We start from the raw sequence: 21,205 nt of genomic DNA on the forward strand, positions 1-21,205 counted from the left end.
CACTGTTTTAGCTTGAACATTCATGTTACAGTGTTCTTCCGCTTGAAGAGTGTCTCGACGACATTTTGAATTTGAGCTTTTTGGCACTGATTCGAGATACCCTTGATAGCTTGGAAGCTGTATAACACGTTGATGAAACTTTTGGCATTGGTCGCCAGTCAATTGAATCGCCGAAGCTCCGGCACCACCACAATCGTCTTGACGACTTTTTGAATTTGAGCAATTTGGGGAAGATTCGAAGTTCCCTACCTGGATAGGATGATGCGCACCCCCATTGTGGTTCTTTTGGGGTTGATTTTGTGCCAGAAAATTCATCGGAGCTCCAGCGAGAAATGTACTGTCAGTGTTCTTGTAGATATTCGAAGCTTTTGGTGAGGACCTGAGATGGTGCTCATGGGTGGGAAGATGCACAGCATCTTGTTAAAAATGTTGGCATTCATCTTGTTCGATTTGGGTCACTGGAGCTCCGGCGCCGCCATCACTCTGTTCGCCGGCAATGGTTCCTCCGTCAAAACTTATACCCAAAGATTCATCTTGGCATAGAGAGCAAACCCCTGCTACTGCGCCATCACAAACAAAGCTAGAATCTGCTCGAATTTGAGGGAGCAATTCCTGTGTGTGTGCAGCGATGCTTGAAGAAATCTTCTGCTGAGTGCTGGTCATATATTCGAGAGAGTTCACCTGGTGGGGTGTATTTGTATCATTGAATAGCCCCTTTTTGCATTGGTTTCCACCTGAGAATGTCGCCTGAGCTCCGGCAACCTCGCCGGTAACATCGTCCCCGATGATTTCATCGTCCATTTGGGTTAAAATTTTGGTGGTAGAAGCGCCATGAGGTGGGGAACAAACTCCAGGGGGTCCGCTGTCTCGAATGTCGCCGGAACCCCTTCGAATATGAAGGCGCAATTCCGGCGACTCTGCGATGTCTCTCTCAGGATTCTCCTGTTCAGTGCTCTCAAAAGGTGCGGTGGTTTGTTCCAATATTTGGATTGTATGTAGTCCAAAAGATAAGGACTCATCTACCACAGCTTTTGATACTCGAATCAAACCATGTTTCTGAAAATTGATGATTTTGTGTGCAATTCTCAGCTCCTCTTCAGAGACAGTGATTGCATCAGTATTTTGTTGACCGATCGATTGTTGTTGATTCAAACCAGTTTCACTTGAAATTGCAGTGTTATTTTGCATATTCAGAGTGTCATTAGCCGGATGAAGGGTTGGTGTTTGATGATCTATATTCGGCGGCCAAGGGAGCTTCACCGGCGGCGGTGAAGCCATTCAGAACTGACCGGAGCTGATGAACAGTATGAGGAGAGAGAGATGAGATGACCGTTAGCTAGAGAGAGTGTTGGTAATTGTTTTTTTTGTAATTCATCCGGTGTATTTATTGGAGAGATTGAAAACTGATTTAGGGCATTTGATTCAGGTAAAAATCGCGATTTTAATTGCAGTTGTGTCCATTTTCGGATTGAGTTTATGAACAACTTTGAGTAATTGTTTCTGGACCTATATAAACCCGATTTTGGTGATTCAAGGGTATAAATTCAAGAGAATGTCGTGAGAAATCTCGTGGTAATCTCAGAAACGTGAGGAGAAGCTTCGTTTGAGGTAAAACTATGTTTTAGTTACTAATTTAGTCATTTTTGGAATGAAATTTTGTGGAATTTTGGAAGAGTGTATCTTGGTCAATATAATTCCGTTTTGAGTGATTCTTGAGGCTAGATTATGGGTCTTTTTGCAAGAAACGTCATGGTGTAATTTTTTTTGATTGACAGGTTTTTGTTTTTGAGAAATCGACGTGTAAAGAGGCTGCCTTATATTGTTTTCGTAGTTTGAAAATATGGGAATTGATTGTTTGATCGTCTTACGTAATTTTCCACCCCGAATTATGTTATAAATCTGATTTGTGAGCTTGGGGTGACGTTTAGAACCTATTTTGGGGGTCAAATCCATAATTTCGTATGTGGGTCCCACATTTTCTATTTTAGTCTCTAAAATTGGTCAGTCTCCAAAAATTTTGAAATTAGTATCTAAACGACCATGTTGACATCGTGGTTCTATTTTTGACAGCTTGGAAATATTCTGAGGTAGTTTGGAAGAAAACATCTCCAACACAGTAATTTAGAGCCCGCGTATTTAGCCGACAGGTAGGCTACGGTTTTACCTTATCTTTAGATTGAGCTGGAATATGTGAAAGCATGTTGAAATAGTTGGAATTTGGGTTGGATAGTTTGATTGTATATCTTAGGTGGTAGAAATCATGCTTTAGGCTTATTATCAAGTTTTTGGATATTTAGAAGCATGTGTATCTTGTCGTTATTTGTTAGTATTATAAGGAGAGTTGAATGAGCATGTTGTTGATACTATGGGGTATGTTGGCCTTAGTATAGGATGTAAACTTGCTTTAGATATCCCAACGTTGTTCCGATGGACTTAGATCCTTATAGAATGGTGTAGTGGGCTAGTGCCTGGTAGTTTGGCCTTAGTTAGGCATTACCCTTACTCTTAAAAATATCTTCATGCATCCATCGATACAATTGTGACTTTCATGATGCGTCAGCAATATTAGATTTCATGATCGTTGAATTTGTCTCCGGTTTCATTTTTGGTGGCATATCGGTTGACTAATTTGGGAAAAGATTTTTGGTACTGTTGTCTTCTAGTTGGGAAGCAGAATGTTTGGCATCATGGGATAAATTATCTGTGAGCATCTGGTATTAAGTCCTAACCTACGTTATGAATTATCGAGGAGCATCCGGGTACTCAGCCCCGACCTCTACAGACTTGCTAGTATGACGAGCATCTGGGTACCTAGTCTCGGCCTGGATCATACCGATGTATTATGGTGAGCATCCAGGTACCCAGTACCGTCCTCTACCACACTTATGTATTATGGGAAGCATCCGGGTACCCAGTCCCTGCCTTGGCCACTTTGATCATTCGGGTGAGCATCTGGGTCCCAGTCCCGGCCTCGACCCCTAAGTCACCACTAGATCTATTGACTCTTAGAGATTCTGGGTTTGGAAATGATATAGCTAACATCACAGATTCTTGGTTCCTAGCCTTGGTAGTTGTAGCTATTATGTGTACTCGGCGGGCTTATGGGGTTCGTCTGAGTTCTTATTTAACTTGCGCACGAGTGTCTCGGTTGGGCTTATAGGGGCCCAGTTAGGTATAGTTAGTTGTAGTTCTCATAGGTAGTACTCTTTTCCTTTTTGATGTTTTTGTTGACTCCTATTTAGGCTATTCTTCTTTTTCATATTGTTTTTACCTTTTCTACTCAGTCGGCCTATGATGCCTACTGGGTACCTGTTGTCTTAGTGCTCATACTACACTCTGCATCTACTTTTGTGATGTAAGACCGAGCACCAGCTATCGACGTGGATAAATCAAGCCTATTGCAGTCAACTTCGGAGACTAGGGTGAGTAGTTGACGTTTTTAGATCATTCCTGTCTCCTTCAGCATCAATGGCCCATCTTTTGCCTTCTAAGACTAGCCAGTTATTATATATATTTTCGATTCACTTTCGAGACTTGTACTCATATTTTATTTTGTAGAAGCTCTGTACTTGTGACTTCCAGGTTCTGGGAGGGATCTTAAGTTTTTTAAAACATGTTTTGGTTTACTTTCGCTTATTCATTCTATTTACTTTTACAATTCGATACTCTCATTTAGTTTCTTCCCTCAAACCCATTACTTGAAGTTCCGAGTTGACGGGTTGACTTACCTACTAGAGAGTTATAGTAGGTGTCATCATGACCTAAGGAATGGGTCGTGACAAGTTGGTATCAGAGCTCTACGTTCATTGGTCTCACTTATACAGAGCTAACATCTAGTAGAGTCTCGCAGATGGGTATGGAGACGTACGTAACTTATCTTCGGGAGGCTACATGATGTCATTAGGAACATTCTCTATGTTGTATCATTTCGTGCAGTGTTGTGTCTTATTGATTTTGTGAAATCTTATTTGTTCCAGTCTTTCACATGAATGGTTTGTACGCACAGTACCACCGGTCGTGATAATGCACCAAGGCCTGGCATGCCTAGAGGTCGTCCTTGCGGGACAAGTAGGGGAGCAGCACCAACTCCCGACCCGGAGATAGAGCTAGAGCTGTAGAGGAGCATCAAGACACTCCTATTACTACTCAGCAAGAGAGACCACCACAAACCAGCACAGCCTCCAATTGCACTAGTTATGACCCCAGCACTACAGGCAGCAATTGTGCAGCTCCTCACGGCTATTGGGGTTATACCACAGGCCCCAACCCCAGTAGTAGGCAAACCAGCATCGCAGGATCCACCCATTCAGCTGGCACCTGAGATTCAACTGGCTCCACCAGTTGTTGCACCCCCACCAGCAGTTCTAGAGGGTATGATGTCATTATATGATGCGAAGATGTTAGGGGTATTTTAGAGGTTGCCAGCCCCGATATTTTCTGGATTCACTAGCGAGGATGCCATGGAGTTCTTGACTACCTGTCAAGAGTAGCTCCATTCCTTGGGTCTTGTGGAGTTCAGAGGCGCTAACTTCATTGCTCACCAGTTCAGAAGGGCAGCCAGACAGTGGTGGCGCTCTTATTTACAGTCCAGATCAGTTGGGTCACCACCATTGACATTGACCCAGTTCTCAAAGGCTTAATTGGCTCGATACATCCTTAGAAGTATTCGGGACCGACTTCGAGATCAATTTACACGGTTAGAGCAGGGACACATGATGATTGTAGAGTACGAGGCTAGATTTCATTAGCTTTCCCAATATGCCACTATGATTCTACACACTGAGGATGAGCGGGTACGATGTTTTATGCATAGATTAAGACCTTACCTGAGGTTGGGGACCGAGCACCTTATTTCTATGGTCTACACTTTTCTGGATGTGGTAGATCATGCCCGTACGATCAAAATTATTCATCGCCAAGCCCAAAGGGGCAGCGATAAGAGACCCAGGCATCAGGGTAGCTTCAGTGGATCCCATTCTAGAGGCCATGATAGTTATGACAGGCCCCGCTAGTGATTCCATCAAGATAGGTACCAGCAGAGTAAGTCGAGCCGACCGATTCAGGCTGCCCTGCCAGCAGTTGAGGGTAGTTAGCCCTATTCGAGAGGTTCTATCGCAGGGCAAAGCTCGAGGGCACCAGGTCCGTTTTCTTCCTACCGCGGACGAGTTATCATGGGTTACTCAGCTTCAGGATATTTCGATTATGGCTTATTAGAGCACTGGGCTAAGGAGTGTCCCGGTCGGGTTAGATCATTGGTAGTAGCACAACCTCCACTAGGAGGTATAGATCGAGGTCATGGTTGCGGCGATGGTCAGCATAGTATTTAGGGAGGTTCCCGGGGAGGTAGGTCAGGTGGTAGGGTGAATGTTTATGGGGGAGGCCGATATGGCACTTCTATGCTGCTCCGACGAGGGTAGAGGCTTAGGCATCAGATGATGTTATCACAGGTACTATCCTTATTTGTCAGCAGACTGCTTCAACTTTATTTGATCCAGGTTCCATATAATCCTATGTGTCTATATATTTTGCTCCATGTTTGGGTATTTCTTATGAGTCACTTGAGGTCCCGTTATATGTTTTGAACACGGTAGGGGAGTTTTTAGTAGTGGATCAAGTTTGTAGATCCTGTGTGGTGACTATTTAGGCGCATGAGACTCGAGCAGGTCTTACTTTACTTAATATGTTGGACTCTGATATTATTCTGGCCATGGATTGGCTATCCCCTTATTATGCGATTTTGTATTGTTATGCCAAGACTGTTACATTAGCCATGCCTGGTATTTCCTCGTTCTTATGGTAGGGTATTTATAGTCGCTCAACAACTGGGATCATATCCTTTATGCAGGCCCGATGGCTAGTTGCGTCTGGGTGCTTAGCGTACTTAGCTTATGTCCGTGATGTGTCCAGTGAGGCCCCTACTATTGATTCAGTTCCTGTAGTTAGGGAGTAAACTAATGTCTTCACTACTGACCTACCTGGTCTACCCCCAGAGAGAGATATTGACTTTGCCATAGATTTAGAACCGGGAACTAAGCCTATTTCTATACCACCTTATTATATGGCCCTCGTAGAGCTCAAGGAGCTCAGCGTGTAGCTTGAGGATCTTCTAGGTAAGGGATTTATTCTCCCTAGTGTGTCTCCATGAGGTGCGCCTATCTTATTTGTTAAGAAGAAGGATGGAACTATGCGTATGTGTGTTGATTACAAGTAGTTAAACAAGGTGACGGTGAAAAACCGTTACCCCATGCCTTGTATCGATGATCTATTCGATCAGGTTCAGGGTACGATCGTGTTTTCTAAGATTGACTTGAGGTCTAGCTACCATCAGTTGCGGATTAGAGAGGTTGACGTTCCTAAGACTGTTTTTCGGACTCGCTATGACCACTATGAGTTTCTTGTGATGTCTTTTGGGCTTAGCAATGCCCCCACAACTTTTATGGACCTTATGACTCGAGTTTTCAGACTTTATCTTGACTCTTTCATGATTGTATTCATCAATGACATACTGGTATACTCGCGTAGTAGGAAGGAGCACGAGCAACACTTGAGGGTTGTGCTTCAGACTTTGAGAGATCAGCAGCTTTATGCTAAATTCTCAAAATGTGAGTTTTGTTTGGAGTCCGTAGCATTTCTGGGACATGTGGTGTCCAGAGAGGGTATCAGAGTGAATCCGATTAAGATTGAGGCTATTCGTGGTTGGGCTAGGACCACATCTGTTATGGAGATTCAGAGTTTCATTGGATTGGCTGGGTATTATAGACGATTTATTAAGGGTTTCTCTACCATTGCAGCCCCATTGACCAGTTTGACCCGCCAAGATGTTCCATTTGTGTGGTCCGAGGAGTGTGAGTCAAGCTTTGGAAAGCTTAAGGAGTTTCTTACCACTGCTCCTGTTCTGAACCTACCAGTTGAGGGAGAGAGTGCACGAGGAAAACTACCCCACCCATGACTTAGAACTGACGACGTTAGTTTTTGCGCTCAAGATATGGAGGTACTACTTATATGTAGTCCATTGTGAGATATATACAAATCAGCGCAACTTATAGTACATTATGAGTCAAAAAGATCTTAATTCTAGATAGCGGCGTTGGATTGAGGTACTAGCCAATTATGACATTTCTATTCTTTACCACCCAGGCAAGGCGAATGTAGTATCAGACGCCTTGGGCCGGAAGATGGGAAGTATGGGTAGTTTAGCTTACTTGTCTGCTGTGGAGCGACCCCTAGCCTTAGATATCCGGTATTTGGTTAATCGGATGGTCAGGTTGGAAATCTCGGATTCCGAACCAATTTTGGCTTTTGTGGGAGCTTGATCGTCTCTACTAGACCAGATTCGTGGATGGCAGTTTGAGAGTGGAGAATTAGTAAATCTTTGAGAGTTAGTATTACGAGGCGAGGGTGGCCAGGCCTCTATAGATTCTGATAGCATACTAAGGTTTGATGGTCGCCTTTGTGTTCCTAGAGTTGGAGACTTCATTCAGTTGATCCTTCACGAGGCCCACGATTCCAAATATTCTATCTATTCGGGCACCGCGAAGATATATCAAGATTTGAGATGGCATTACTAGTGGAGTGGTATAAAGAGAGATATAGCTGAGTATGTATCCCATTGTTTAAGTTTCTAGTAGGTTAAGGTGGAGTATTAGAGGCCTGGTGGAGTCTTTCAGAGATTACCCATTCCCGAGTGGAAATGGGAATGAATTACCATGGACTTCGTGATGGGATTGCCTTGATCATCCAGAGGTAATGATGGTATTTGGTTCATCGTTGATCGATTGACCAAGTCAGCGTATTACTTGCCAGTACAGTCCATTTTTACTGCAGATCATCTAGCTCGAATCTATATTCAGGAGGTGATCCATCTGCATGGTGTACCGATATCCATTATATCAGATAGGGGATCTTAATTTACTTCCAGTTTTTGGAGGGCCTTTTAGAGAGAGTTGGGCACCTAGGTTTATCTTAGTACGACATTTCATCCATAAACCGACGGTCAGTCAGAGCATACTATTCAGGTTCTGGAGGATATGTTGCGAGCTTGTGTATTAGAGTTCAAGGGTCATTGGGAGCAGTACTTAGCTTTGGCAGAGTTTGCGTACAACAACAGCTACCACTCTAGTGTTCAGATGGCCCCATTTGAAGCCTTATATGGTAGGCTTTTTCATACTCTGATTGGTTGGTTTGAGTCTTCAGAACCTGGGCCACACAGTACCAATTTACTTCAGTATGCCATAGCTAGAGTTTGGGTTATTCAGGAGAGATTGAGGAAAGCTCAGAGTAGGCACCAGATTTATGTTGATCGCAGGCGTCGGCCTTTGTGCTTTGAGGTAGAAGATCGGGTGTTCTTATGGGTATCGCCCTTGAAGGGCGTGATGAGATTTGGCAGGCCGGGTAAGCTTAGCCTCAGGTATATCGGGCTGTTTGAGATTCTGAGGAGAGTTGGAGAGGTCGCTTATGAGTTGGCTTTGCCACCAGCATTTTCAGCTATACACCCTATTTTTCATGTTTCTATGCTGCGCCGGTACATTCCAAATGAGTCTCACGTGCTTCAGTATGACTCTGTTGAGTTGGATGATCGCCTGACTTTTGTTGAGGAGCTAGTTGTTATTCTAGCCAGAGATGTTCGCCAACTTTGTTCTAAGTCTATTCATGTGATTAAGGTCCAGTGGCGCCATTGTCCAATCGAGGAGGCTACATGGGAGACCGAGCAGGAGATGCAGGAGAGTTCCCCAGCTTATTTGACCCTCTAGGTATACTCTTGCCCTTACTTTCGCGGACGAAAGTTCTTTTAGTAGTGGATATTATAATGACCCTGATGGTCATTTTTTTGGAAATTTTGTAAAACCCCTCCCTTTAAATACTCCGAGTCATTTCTAATTATTACCGGGTGTTGATTTTTAGAAAATCCCATGAAAGGTTAAGTCCTTGGAAATTCTGAGTTTCATAAGCTTTTTTATGGGAATAGACCCTACACGAGGCTCCCACCTCTCGTGCACAGTCAGGGGTTGAGCATCACCCCCAAGCCTTATTATAAATAACAAATAGAAAAATACAAGGAGGGGAACATAAACCTTACCTCTTCTCCTAGGTTGGTTCATAAGTCGGCTAACCTACAAAGGTCAGCTGACTCATCCCCAAATACAAAAAAAGACTATCTAGAAACTAGAAAGCAATAAACCTATGAGAGGACTCCTCCCGGTACAAGTCAACTAAGAAAGCATAAATGAGGGAGACTCTCTCCTTCTATGAGAAAAAAGAAAGTAACCTACACTAGTCATATTCAACTACGCTACGTATCATACATAGCTAAATTGAAGAAGAACAAGTATACGAAACTTCTATGTCGCATGGGGTGAGAAAATTCTTTTCATCTTTGCCCTTTTTAGTCTTGTCGTATCAAGTAAGTCTAAATAGAAGGATGTATAAGAGCTAAGGAGGATGAAAAAAGGGGGAAAATATAGAGTTATAGCAGGCCGCAACTGGAGTTGTTGGTGAGGATGATGTGGGGTTGAATTATTGTAAGTTGCAGCTTGTATGTGATGCAGCTGTGGCTTGAACTACTGCTTGAAGGTTCAACTGATGGTTCTTTTCACCTTGGAGGGTGCTTATGTGCCTGCACACAAACAAATAAGCAAGTAAATAGCTCCAAGTAGCTTGGATGCAGGAGGGCTACTTCAGGTGTTGTAGCATGGTAGCTGGAATGGATGAATTGTTGGCTACCCATCCAAGTGCAACCATGCACTTTGTAATCCCTGCACCTGCAATAAAATAAACAACAACCCTGCACAATGAGGTACAAAGGCTGAAGATCTGAGGTTCATTGGCAGCTGCTTGAGTAGCAATATTACAAGAGGCTCAGCAGTGTGCATAATCTTAAGAGCTTCCAGGTTGGTGCACTCCAGTGTTGCAGTGATTGAAGTAGCCAGCATGAAATGTAATGGATCTCTAGATGGTTTCTTTGATACTTGTTTGCATTGTAGGAAGTCTAAAGGAGTCTTCATCTTCAAAGAGATGTTGCCTTTCTTTAGTGTGCTTGCACATAACAACTTAACAAGAAACAAATAAAAAATAAAGATGCTCCAAGAGTGCTTAAAAGTGTTATAGTTGTCTAGTATATCATGCTTGTGCAAGCTGTAGTATCCTGCAATAGAGAGGCATGCTGATTTATGTTGCAGTTCTGCAAGCTCTTGGGAAAAAGAAGATGATGAGCGACTGGTGGTTGGTTTTTGCAGGTCTCTAATGTTCCTCCACAAGATGTAACAACCAATAGAGGGGAGGGGCTGCAGCTCTGTGATTATACCTACAGGGCAGAAAACAAAGGGAGGGGAGCTTATTCTAATTCTAGATGCAAGATTAGAGTTTATGAGACTAGAGGAGCAAGAACTAAGGGAGATTGTCCCTTTTACAGTGGCCCTAACTATGAATTCTTCAAAGACAATATAACTATGAAGTAGATACATTCAGGTTGAAGAATAAGTTAGTGCACTAGGAAGTACTGCAGGGGAGAAGTCAGGGTGCTTCTTGATCCTCTTGTTTTTTCTTCTCCTGAAGTTAGCCATGCCCAGTTTATCCATTTCCATATAAGCTTTGGTTTCTTTAGGGAGGTCTTGCTTGGTGAAGAAGAGTTCAGGAGAAGTGCATTTGTGGCTATGTTTAGACAAGGAATCAGCTGTGTAGTTGGCTTCTCTGAAGATGTGGTTGCAGCTGAAATCTTGGAATTGGCTGATGATGTTCTTTAAGCTGTTCAGCTGCTCCTTGATGGGCCAAGGGGGTTTTGCTTCTTGTTGCATCCACTTGGTAAGAAGCTGAGAATCTACCTCTAAGTTTACTTGTGAGTAACCAAGATGAAGGCACCAAGAGAGACCAAAGATGGCAGCCTTGATCTGTGCTTGATTGTTAGTTCCTACACCTAGGAGGGTTGCATAGGCAAAAATGAGATCACCATGAGCATTCCTAAGGAGGCCCCCTCCACCAATGTTGCCAGGGTTGCCAAGGGCACTGCCATCAGTGTTAAGCTTCACCTTGGGAGCAACTGGTTTAAGCCAACATGTAGGGGTTACTTTGGTATCATGAAAGCACTGCTCAACCAAAGGACCAGGTCCTTCTAGTTATTAGGCCAGACCATATAAGTAAAAGTTGTGGTGAGAAGGTTGTAGGTGTCTTTGAAGATGGAGAACTTGATTCTAGTGAGATTAGACTGCTTCCCACCATATTTGGAAGCACATCTATTCTTCCATAGATTCCAACAAATGAAGATAGGAGTTGCATAGAGAATGAGTTTGTGGTCCTCATTCTTATGCTTTAAAGTCCACCATCTCATTAGCAGGTTTCTAAGGGGAGTGTAATCAGTATTAATGCCCAAAGAGTCAGAAAATAATCTCAATACATTATGAGCAAAGGATCCTGCAACAAAGGTGTGATCAATGGTATCCTGGCCAGGTTTATAACAACAATATCATTGAGAGAGAGCTCTTCCAAAGTTGATCAGCTTCTCATTGTTAGGTAATTTCCCTCTAATGGCTCTCCAGACCAAGAAGGAGCATTTGAAAGGAATACACTTGTGCCAAGTACATGAGTTCAGCATAGTCTTTGTCCTTTTATCTCTGATGATCTCCTATGCAGAGGAGCAACTGAACTCCCTATTGGCACTAGGGATCCAGCAAGGCAGGTCCTAATCGAGGGGTTGGTAGATGAACTGAGTTGCTAAAATATTAGGGACAAATTAAGGAGGGGCTTCTTGGATGATGAGATCCACATTCCATTGGCCATTGGTTAGGAAAGATGAAACTTGGGTGTGGTTAAGCCTACAGCTATTAGCAGAAAAGTGTGCTAAGGGGCCAACACCTAGCCAATTATCCCACCAGAAAAGGCAAGAGCCAGACTTGATTTTCCACTGAATGTGTGGCTCAATGTTGTGCTTGTTGTTCATCAGATGCTTCCAAGTTAGGGACTGACCAGTGTGCCATTTTTTGGAGATGATGTTGGCCCTCTAATAGTATTTGTCCTTAAGAAACTCTCCCCACAAAGTGTTCTTAGTTTTGAGGGTCCACCACTACTTGTACTGAAAGGATTTAGCAACATCATTGATTTCTCTAACTCCTATACCCCCTTTATCACAAGGATAAATAAGATTCTTCCATGAGGACCAGTGGTACATTCTCTTATCATTTTTCCACCCCCAGAAGAAGTTAGCAGTGATGCTTTGGATCTGCTTGATGATGGTAGAGGGAGGGGTGTTGGATGATAACAAGTGTATTGTCATGGATTGAATAACATGCTTGACAAGAATAGCTCTTCCCCCATAGCTCAATATTTTTGCATGCCAGCCAGTGATCCTGTTAACAACCTTTGCAATAAGATCAGAGTAATAGATAATTATTTGCCTTCCAATGTAAATAGGACACCCCAAGTAGGTTATGGGACTACTCTTTTGGCTAAATCCAGTGATCCTCTTGATTCTCAAGACAGTAGCCTTGAAGGCATTGGATGGAACCATAAAGTGATTCTTTTGTTTGTTGATCAATTGTCCAGATACCTTTTCATAAGCATCTAAGGTCTCTATGATGAGAGTCAAGGTCTACTTCCTTCCAGAGGCAAAGATAATGATATCATCAGCAAAGCTAAGGTGGTTGATTTGAGGCCCCTTTTGATCCATGAAGAAACCATGAAACTGAGGGTGGTGATGAAGATTGCTCATGAGCCTAGAGAGAACTTCAGCTCCAAGGATGAATAATGCTAGGGATAGAGGATCACCCTGATTGAGACCCCTTGTAGAATGAAAGAAACCATGCCTGGATCCATTAACTATAACAGAGTACCAATTATCTAACATGATTCTCCAAGCCATGTCAATAAATCTTTCACCAAATCCCATTCTTCTCATAACCAGACAGGTGTAGGACCATGATACCCTATCATAAGCTTTGGCCATATCAAGCTTGATCACAACATTGCCCCCTATGTTAGGCTTTTCGATCTGGTGGATGATTTCCTGGGCCAACATGATATTCTCAGATATGCTCCTATTCTTAACAAATCCAGATTGGTTAAGAAAGATAAGATTAGGAAGGATAGGTGCAAGTCTAAGACAAAGGAGTTTGGAAATGATTTTGTTGGTGAAATTACTCAAACTTATGGGCCTGAATTCAGAGATTTTGGTGGGGTGGTTTACCTTAGGGAGAAGAACCAAACAGGCATGAGAGAAATACTTAGGCATAGTCTAACCACAGAAGAAGGAAATGACAACACTAAGGAGGTCTTCTTTGATGATGTCCCAGCATACTTGGAAGAATTTGCCATTCATCCCATCAAGACCAGCTGCTGAGTTGGGATTCATGGAAAACACCACAGTTTTCAGCTCTTCCATAGAAGGTATGGCTTAAAGGGCCTCATTCTGCTGATCAGTAACCATAGGAGTCATGCACTGAAGGTCCTGTTGTTGAATATACTTCTCTTCTCCAGTAAAGATTTGTTGAAAACGGTTACAAAATGCTTCAGCTATCTCAGCATCACCTTGCACCCAAGAGTCTTTATTATTTTGGATCCTATGAATGTACAGTTTCCTTCTCCTGCCTCTAATCAAAGCATGGAAGTAGCTAGAATTCATATCACCCTCTTTGAACCAGTGCAACTGAGATTTCTACCTGAGAATGGCATCCTCCATTTTCATGTATCTAATATATTCAGCATTGATATCATGAAGCTTGGACATGTTATCATTGGAATTCATGTTGATTAGGTTTTCTTCAGCTTGTCTAACAGCTTCCTCATACTCTTTGACTTTAGCATAAATATCACCAAACTTATTCCTGGACCAATCACTAAGAGTGGTGGCAAGTCTCTTCATATTTTTGTGGAAGATCCACATAGGATTACCCTCTATGTGTCTACTCCAAAAGTTTTTAACAAGCTCCATAAAAGAAGGATGTTTAGGACAATAATTAAGAAACTTGAAATACTTGATGGGGTTGTGATGTTGATCAACCATTTCCAAGAGTAAAGGGCAGTAATCAGAGCCCACAAAGGGAAGATGAGTGATGGAGGTAAGGGGCATGGTTTCCATCCATCTATCATTAGCCATCCCCCTATCTAGTCTCTTCCAAATTCTAGACATGATGCCCCTCTGGTTGCACTAGGTGTACTTTTGTCCAGTGAAGCCAAGATATTGCAAGCCACTAGCCTCTATAGTACTAATGAACTCAAGGCTTTTTCTCATATTACACATGAACCTTCCAAGTTTTTCTTCAGGATCAGTAATAACATTGAAATCGCCTAGAGTACACCATGAAAGAGATGTAGTGGACTGCTGTAGAATGTTATCCCGGAGAGGCCTTCTGAGATGATCCTTACACTTGGCATATACAAAAGTAGTAATAAACTGATTAGGGCTAATTACATGATTGATTTCAAAAGTGATCAGTTGTTCCTCATTCTCCAAGATAGTGTAATTCATATCTTTTGTCCAAAAAATACAAATCTTACCATTGGATTATGAGTGGCATAGTCCATATTGAGATGGTTTCTGAAGTATTGCAGCTGAGTGTTATCAGATAAAGGTTCCACAATAGCAATGATAGAGATATAATGAATGTTTTTGAGGAGTTTAATTCTTTCCATGGCTCCTTGGGTATTAATACCCCTCACATTCCAACTAAGGATACTAATCATTTAGATGGTTTGGGGGTGTGGAGCCTGGTACTTAGCCTGCCAGTGGGGACAGATATAGTAGAGTTTTTTGTTTTAGTGCTAAGTCTGGTCCTATATATCCCTCTAGGAGATAGGCCTTGTAAATTAGTCACTTGCTGAGTTTCTTCCTCATAGACATTATCAAGAGAGGGGCTGAAGATTTTGATTAACTGCTCACTTACACTATCATCATCATCATGATCTTGAAATGAATGGTTATCATTATTTTCTTCATTTTCTGACTCACACTCTGACTCACACACTGCAAACTCATCAGTAAGATCCTGTATGTTAGTGTTGGGGGTACATTTGAGTTGAGAGAGATTAGTAACTATTTCAGGAGTATTGTGAACAGTTTGTTTAGGAGATGTGAGAATGCAGTGAGCTTGGAAAAGAGTGAAATCCATCCCTACTTGATCCTCATCAAGAACAAATTATTGGCATTCCTGCTCTCCTTGCTGCAATATCACCCTGTCCAAATTGGGAGATTGACATTTCTCAGCAGAATTCTTTTTTTGAATTTTCTTTTTGATGGCCTCTCTTCTCTTTTTGCTCAATTTATTCTTCTTAACAGTGGAATCTTTGTCACTAGTACTAGCATGGGATCCCAGATCTTTGGCCATGGAACCTTTGGCATTTTGCATGGGAGGTTCATCAGCAGAGATAGTAGCATGAGTAGAAGTGTCAGTTTGAGCCTTATATGCAGAGGTAGCAGGAGCTCTAAAGTCACTCCTAGGGTAAGTTGGATTCTCATGCATAGCATGAGCCATTACCCCTCCCCTGTTGGTTTTTTGCATGTTAGTGGGGTTCTCCTGAACACTTCCAGCCTTACCTCCATCAACTACTGGATCAGCAACAGCAGCAGTATAAATTGGGGGACTCAGGGGAATTTGGAGTGATAAGTCAATACCTGAATTCCTTGCTACATTTTTCCCTTAATTAGTACCCGTTAAGACAGTACTTGTATGTATAATATAGGGGAATGGGCTTGTGGGAGAGATAAGTCAATACCTTGTCTTTGGCTTGGAGTGCTTTCCTGCATTGTTAATGAACTCTTCTCAATTGAGTTCCTTTGGTTACTTGGTTCTCCTGCATCTTGGTTAGTGGTTTGATCTTGTGCAACAAGATCAACATAATTATTTGAATTGAAGTTATGAGTAGAGTGCTTACCTGCTTCTGTGACTTTTGGTTGGAGATTATCAGATCCCCTATTCTGCTGTGGCAAAGAAGAGTTAATAACATTGTTTTGTTGGGGCTTGTTTTGTCCTTTGGGTTGCTTCCTCCTCTAAACTTGCCATTGCTCAGTGTTTCTATTATCAGCCATCTGTTGAGGATGAGTAGAGATAACATTTCCAGGTTCATTGATGTATGGCACATCCTAATTTTTGTTAATCATGCCCTCTTTGTTGTTGATCTTTTTTGCTGATTCCTGTTCTTTTCTTTTCCTATGTTCTTCATCCCTCCTTTATACATTGCATGTATGTATCAAGTGACCTTGATGTTTACAATACGTGCTATAATCAGGAACATTCTCATATAGAACAGCTTGCCACCTCCCTCTAGTTTTATCATCTTCATCATAGCCCATCCATACATGTAGAGGTCTTTCTTTAGTAAGGTCAACTTGAAGTCTCACTTTAGCTATGCTCCTCCTAGTTTTTTGAATAGAGGCAGTGTCAAGGTAAAAAACTTTCCCCACAGATGATAGTAAAGCTGTGATGAACTCCTTATTGTAGAAATGCCAAGGTAACTCAGGTAAGGCCACCCAGATAGGCACTATTTGAGTTTCTTCTTCAGGTGTGAATGTTGGAGTCCATGTTTGAATTCTCATGGTTTGACCCTCTATGTTCATTCTCTGCTTAGTCCAAACAGTGGAATAATCCAACTCATTGTCCAAATCAATGTAGATATGTCTAGCATTGAAATGAGAAATTTTAATACCCCCTGAAAGTTGAGTTTGAAGAATAAAGCTTCTTCTTATTAACTCTATTTTAGGCATGGTATTGGTAAACTTGCCAACCAAGGTGTACTTGCATCTTTCAACAAGTTTGTGCATGAAGTCAATTTTTTTAAAAATCACTGTAAGAAGCCCTTGCTTGGTGGTGTATTCAGGGGGGGACAACTCAAAGGGTGCCTCAATCTTAGCTTGTTTTGTTCTGAGTTTGGCAGCAAAGGTCTAAATTACAGTATATGGGGTACGCTGAGGGACCCGATCCTTCAAGTTGAGAAAGTTATTCTTCTAGGGTTTGTGGTTAGTGCTATTAGGTTGGGTCTGAGTGCTAACTACTTTGGTTCCATAATGGTTAGGACCAGTTTTCTCCAGGTTGTTAGGCACCTGAGGATGATTAGTTTTTTCATAGGAGTCAAAGTTGCTAGACACCTTAGGGAAGCTATTATGGTTATTGGTAGAGGGCTGAATATAGTTTTGGTTGCTAGGATGGAGGTTGGCTTTGTTGATCACTTTGGATAAATTTTCAGGATAGTTAGCAATCTTGGAGCCCTGCATAGACATGTTCATAGCAATACCAGGTGACTTATTTGCATGAGGCACATGAGGCTCACTGGATTTCAACAGATCATCAATAGGAGGCATAGAATTAAAGTGAGAAGACTTACCTGTGGTTATTCTTCCTTGTGACTGATATTGCTCAGCATTTAAGGTATGTTTAACATTTTTATGCTGAAGAATGCTACTATCATTATTCATGATAATAGAATCACTCTTGGCACTGTGACTGTGAGCAACTCCTTCATTTAAGCCTTGACGACTTTTTGAATTTGAACTTGTAGGAGATGATTCGAGGTCCCTTGTTTGGTTGTAAAGCATCACAACACCTTTAGGGATATTTTGGCATTGGTCCTCCATCAATTGGTTCGCCGGAGCTCCGACGACTTGAGTTTCCATCGACAACTTACTGTTACATTGATTATGCGGATCTGGAATTACTTGAATTTAATCAGAGCATGATTATAGAGATCACAAGATTGCATTCCATGCAATTGTTGCTTTAATTGGCCCTGCAAATTAATTTTTTTTGGAAATCGACCAACTGAACCTGCGTGTTCTTTGCTCGAATTGCGATCAGGAGTTGAAGAGATATTCGATGAGCTAGGGATTGATTCGATCTGGCGCTTGTTGCTAGGGAGATGCATAAGACCTTCACGAACATTTTGGCATTAGATTTGGTCAGATTGAGTTGCCGGAGCTCCAACGCCGATAAGGATTTTTTTACCGACGATTGCTATACCAGTGAAACTTGATCCCACAACTGCTTTATGACCTAGGGAACAAACCCCAGGAGGTCCGATGTCTCAAATGTCGCCGGAGCATGGTCGAATAAGAAGGCGGCATTCTGGCGAGTCTGGCTTTTTCAATTCAATGATCGCCTGGTCATTACTCACAATTTGTGTGGTGATTTGATCTAATTTTTGGACTGTGGGTAGTCCAAATGATAAGGAATCAGGTACACCTAGTCTTGTAACTCGAATCAATCCATTGGTTTGCATAGCAATAATTTATTGAGCAATTCGCAACTCCTCCTCAGAAATATGAACACTGATCGATTGTAGTTGAGTCAAACTAGCATCACTTGAAATTGCTACTGTGTTTTCAGTGTTATTTTGCAAATTCAAAGTGTTATTAGATGGATGAAGGGGTGATGTTTGATGATCTATATTCAGTGTCCAAGGGAGCTTCACTGGCAGTGGTGAAGCCATTTTGACTTTCCAGTGATGATGAACAGTATAGTCAAATGAAGAAGAGGCACTAGTCAAGAGAAAGCAGTTGTTAGTTTCATAAGCTTTAAGTATTAAAAAAAATATTAAAAAGTGGTATTTGGGGTCAATTGGAGCTACGGATCTCGGAATGGAATTCCGTCGATTCCAGCAGCTCCAAAATGTCGAAATAGGCTTAGGAGACTTTATGGAGTTGGTTTTGGAGTTGTAACGAAGATTTGAGGCCTTCAGTTGAGAATTTGAGGAACTTTAAGCCAAGGTTTGACTTTGGTCAACTTTTGGAGTTCCGATGCTCGCAATGGAATTCCGAAGACTCTATTGGATTCGGGAGATGGTTTGTGGTATAAAAGAAGTGTTGGTTGATGTTTTAGAGGTCCCGAGTCCATTTTGGTATTTTGAAAGCTTAAGTTGGTTTAGTTGCGACTTTTTGAGTTTTGGGTCAACAAAATCTCAAATTCGAATTTTGATGGTTCCATCAGCTCCAAAATGACCAAATTAGGCTAGTAGCACTGTTGGAATGACTATCGAGGAAATCGATACGAGTTTGGGGCCATTTGGCGCTTTTGACTTTGAAAGTTAGCCTATGGTTGACTTTGGTCAATATTCTTGGAAAACGCGCTCGAATGAAAATTCTGACAGCGCGGTTAATTTTGGAATGTTGATTTTGGTCTAGAATAACCCTTCGTTCGCTTTTCAAGGCTTCTGGACTAATATTGAGGCCCATTGTGGAATATGGCTTAAAAGGGCTCTTGGATGTGGGACCTACTTTTTATTAACATGATCTCGTATGAGAATTCTGAATTCGCCATTGAGTCCAAAACGTCGAATTTAGTGGGGTAGCATATCGAGTTTATTTTTATCATATTCCGAACGAATCCCGAGCACCCCGTCGGAGATTTTGGAATTTTTCAAAATCTATAAAAAGACAGCAGCAACCCCCCTTGTTTTGGGGATATTTCCTCCAACTTTAAAACCCCATAACTTGAGCATTAGGGCTCCAAATTGGGTGATTCAAAAGGTAAAATTGTGAGGTTTTTCGTGGAGAACGCATTGGAGAGATTGAAAACTGATTTGGGATATTCGATTCAGGTAAAAATTGCGATTTTAATTGCAGCTGTGTCCATTTTCGGATTGAGTTTTTGAAGAACTTTGAGTAATTGTTTCTTGACCTATATAAACCCGATTTTGGTGATTCAAGGGTCTAAATTTAAGAGAATTTCATGAGGAATCTCTTGGTAATCTCACAAACGGGAGGAGAAGCTTCGTTTGAGGTAAACATACTTTTTTAGTTACTGATTTAGTCATTTTCGGAATGAAATTTTGTGGAATTTTGGAAGAGTGTATCTTGGTCAATATAATTCCGTTTTGAGTGATTCTTGAGGCTAAATTATGGAGTTTTTCGCAAAGAACATCATGGTGTAATTTGTTTTGATTGACAGATTTTCGTTATTGAGAAATCAACGTGTAAAGAGGCTGCCTTATATTATTTTCTTAGTTTGAAAATATGGGAATTGATTATTTGATCATCTTACGTAAGTTTTCACCCCAAATTGTGTTATAAATCTGATTTGTGAGCTTGGGGTGACGTTTAGAACCTATTTTGGGGGTCAAATCCAGAATTTTGTATGTGGGTCCTATATTTTCCGTTTTAGACTCTAAAATTGGTCCGTCTCCAAAAATTATGAAATTAGTGTCTAAACGACCATGTTGACGTCGGGGTTCTATTTTTTATAGCTTGGACACATGCGGAGGTAGTTCAGAAGGAAAAAGCTCCGGCATAGTAATTTGTAGCCCGCGTGTTTAGCCTACAGGTAGGCTACGGTTTTACCATATCTTTAGATTGAGATGGAATGTGTGAAAGCATGTTGAAATAGTTGGAATTTGGGTTGGATAGTTTGATTGTATATCTTAGGTGGTAGAAATCATGCTTTAGGCTTATTATCAAGTTTTTGGATATTTAGAAGCATGTGTATCTTGTCGTTATTTGTTAGTATTATAAGGAGAGTTGAATGAGCATGTTGTTGATACTATGGGGTATGTTGGCCTTAGTATAGGATGTAAACTTGCTTTAGATATCCCAACGTTGTTCCGATGGACTTAGATCCTTGTAGAATGGTGTAGCGGGCTAGTGCCTGATAGTTTGGTCTTAGTTAGGCGTTACCCTTGCTCTTAAAAATATCTTCATCCATCAATCGATACAATTGTGACTTTCATGATGCATCGGCAATATTAGATTTCATGATCGTTGAATTTAAATCCGGTTCCATTTTTGGCGGCATATCGATTGACTCATTTGGGAAAAGATTTTTGGTACTATTGTCTTCTAGTTGGAAAGTAGAATGTTTGGCATTATGGAATAAATTATCTATGAGCATCCAGGTATTAAGTCCCGTCCTCCGTTCTGAATTATCGGGGAGCATTCGGGTACTCAGCCCCGGTCTCTACGGACTTGCTAGTATGACGAGCATCCGGGTACCCAGTCTCGGCCTTGATCATACCGATGTATTAGATGAGCATCTGGGTACCCAGTCTCGGCCTCGACCCCACTTATGTATTATAGGAAGCATCTGGTTATCCAGTCCCAGCCTTGGCCACTTTGAACATTCGGGTGAGCATCTGGGTCCCAGTCCCGGCCTCGACCCCTAAGTCACCAGTAGATCGATTGACTCTTAGAGATTTTGGTTTTGGAAATGATATAGTACTTCGGCTCCTAACATTGCAGATTCTTGGTTCCTATCCTTGGTAGTTGTAGCTATTCTGTGTACTCAGCGGGCTTATGGGGGTT

The 21,205-nt window shown here is 41.8% G+C and overlaps 1 protein-coding gene across 1 annotated transcript; it reads left to right on the forward strand.

The window, feature by feature from the left end:
- The first annotated feature begins 5,707 nt into the window (after positions 1–5,707).
- LOC129892809 (uncharacterized mitochondrial protein AtMg00860-like) lies at positions 5,708–7,313 on the forward strand. The gene is made up of 3 exons (XM_055968355.1): positions 5,708–5,777; positions 6,627–6,920; positions 7,138–7,313. Exons 1-3 carry the CDS (start codon positions 5,708–5,710, stop codon positions 7,311–7,313), a joined length of 540 nt encoding a protein of 179 aa, XP_055824330.1.
- Positions 7,314–21,205: the final 13,892 nt, after the last annotated feature.

This window comes from Solanum dulcamara, chromosome 6 (genome assembly GCF_947179165.1).
Source record: "Solanum dulcamara chromosome 6, daSolDulc1.2, whole genome shotgun sequence".
NCBI classification, from domain to species: Eukaryota; Viridiplantae; Streptophyta; class Magnoliopsida; order Solanales; family Solanaceae; genus Solanum; species Solanum dulcamara.

Coding starts and splice junctions, on each gene's coding strand:
- LOC129892809 (XM_055968355.1), top strand. CDS start 5,708: ATGGATTGGCTATCCCCTTATTATGCGATTTTGTATTGTTATGCCAAG. Junction 5,778..6,626: donor TGTTACATTAGCCATGCCTG/GTATTTCCTCGT, acceptor TGGAGTCCGTAG/CATTTCTGGGACATGTGGTG. Junction 6,921..7,137: donor CCTACCAGTTGAGGGAGAGA/GTGCACGAGGAA, acceptor TTTACCACCCAG/GCAAGGCGAATGTAGTATCA.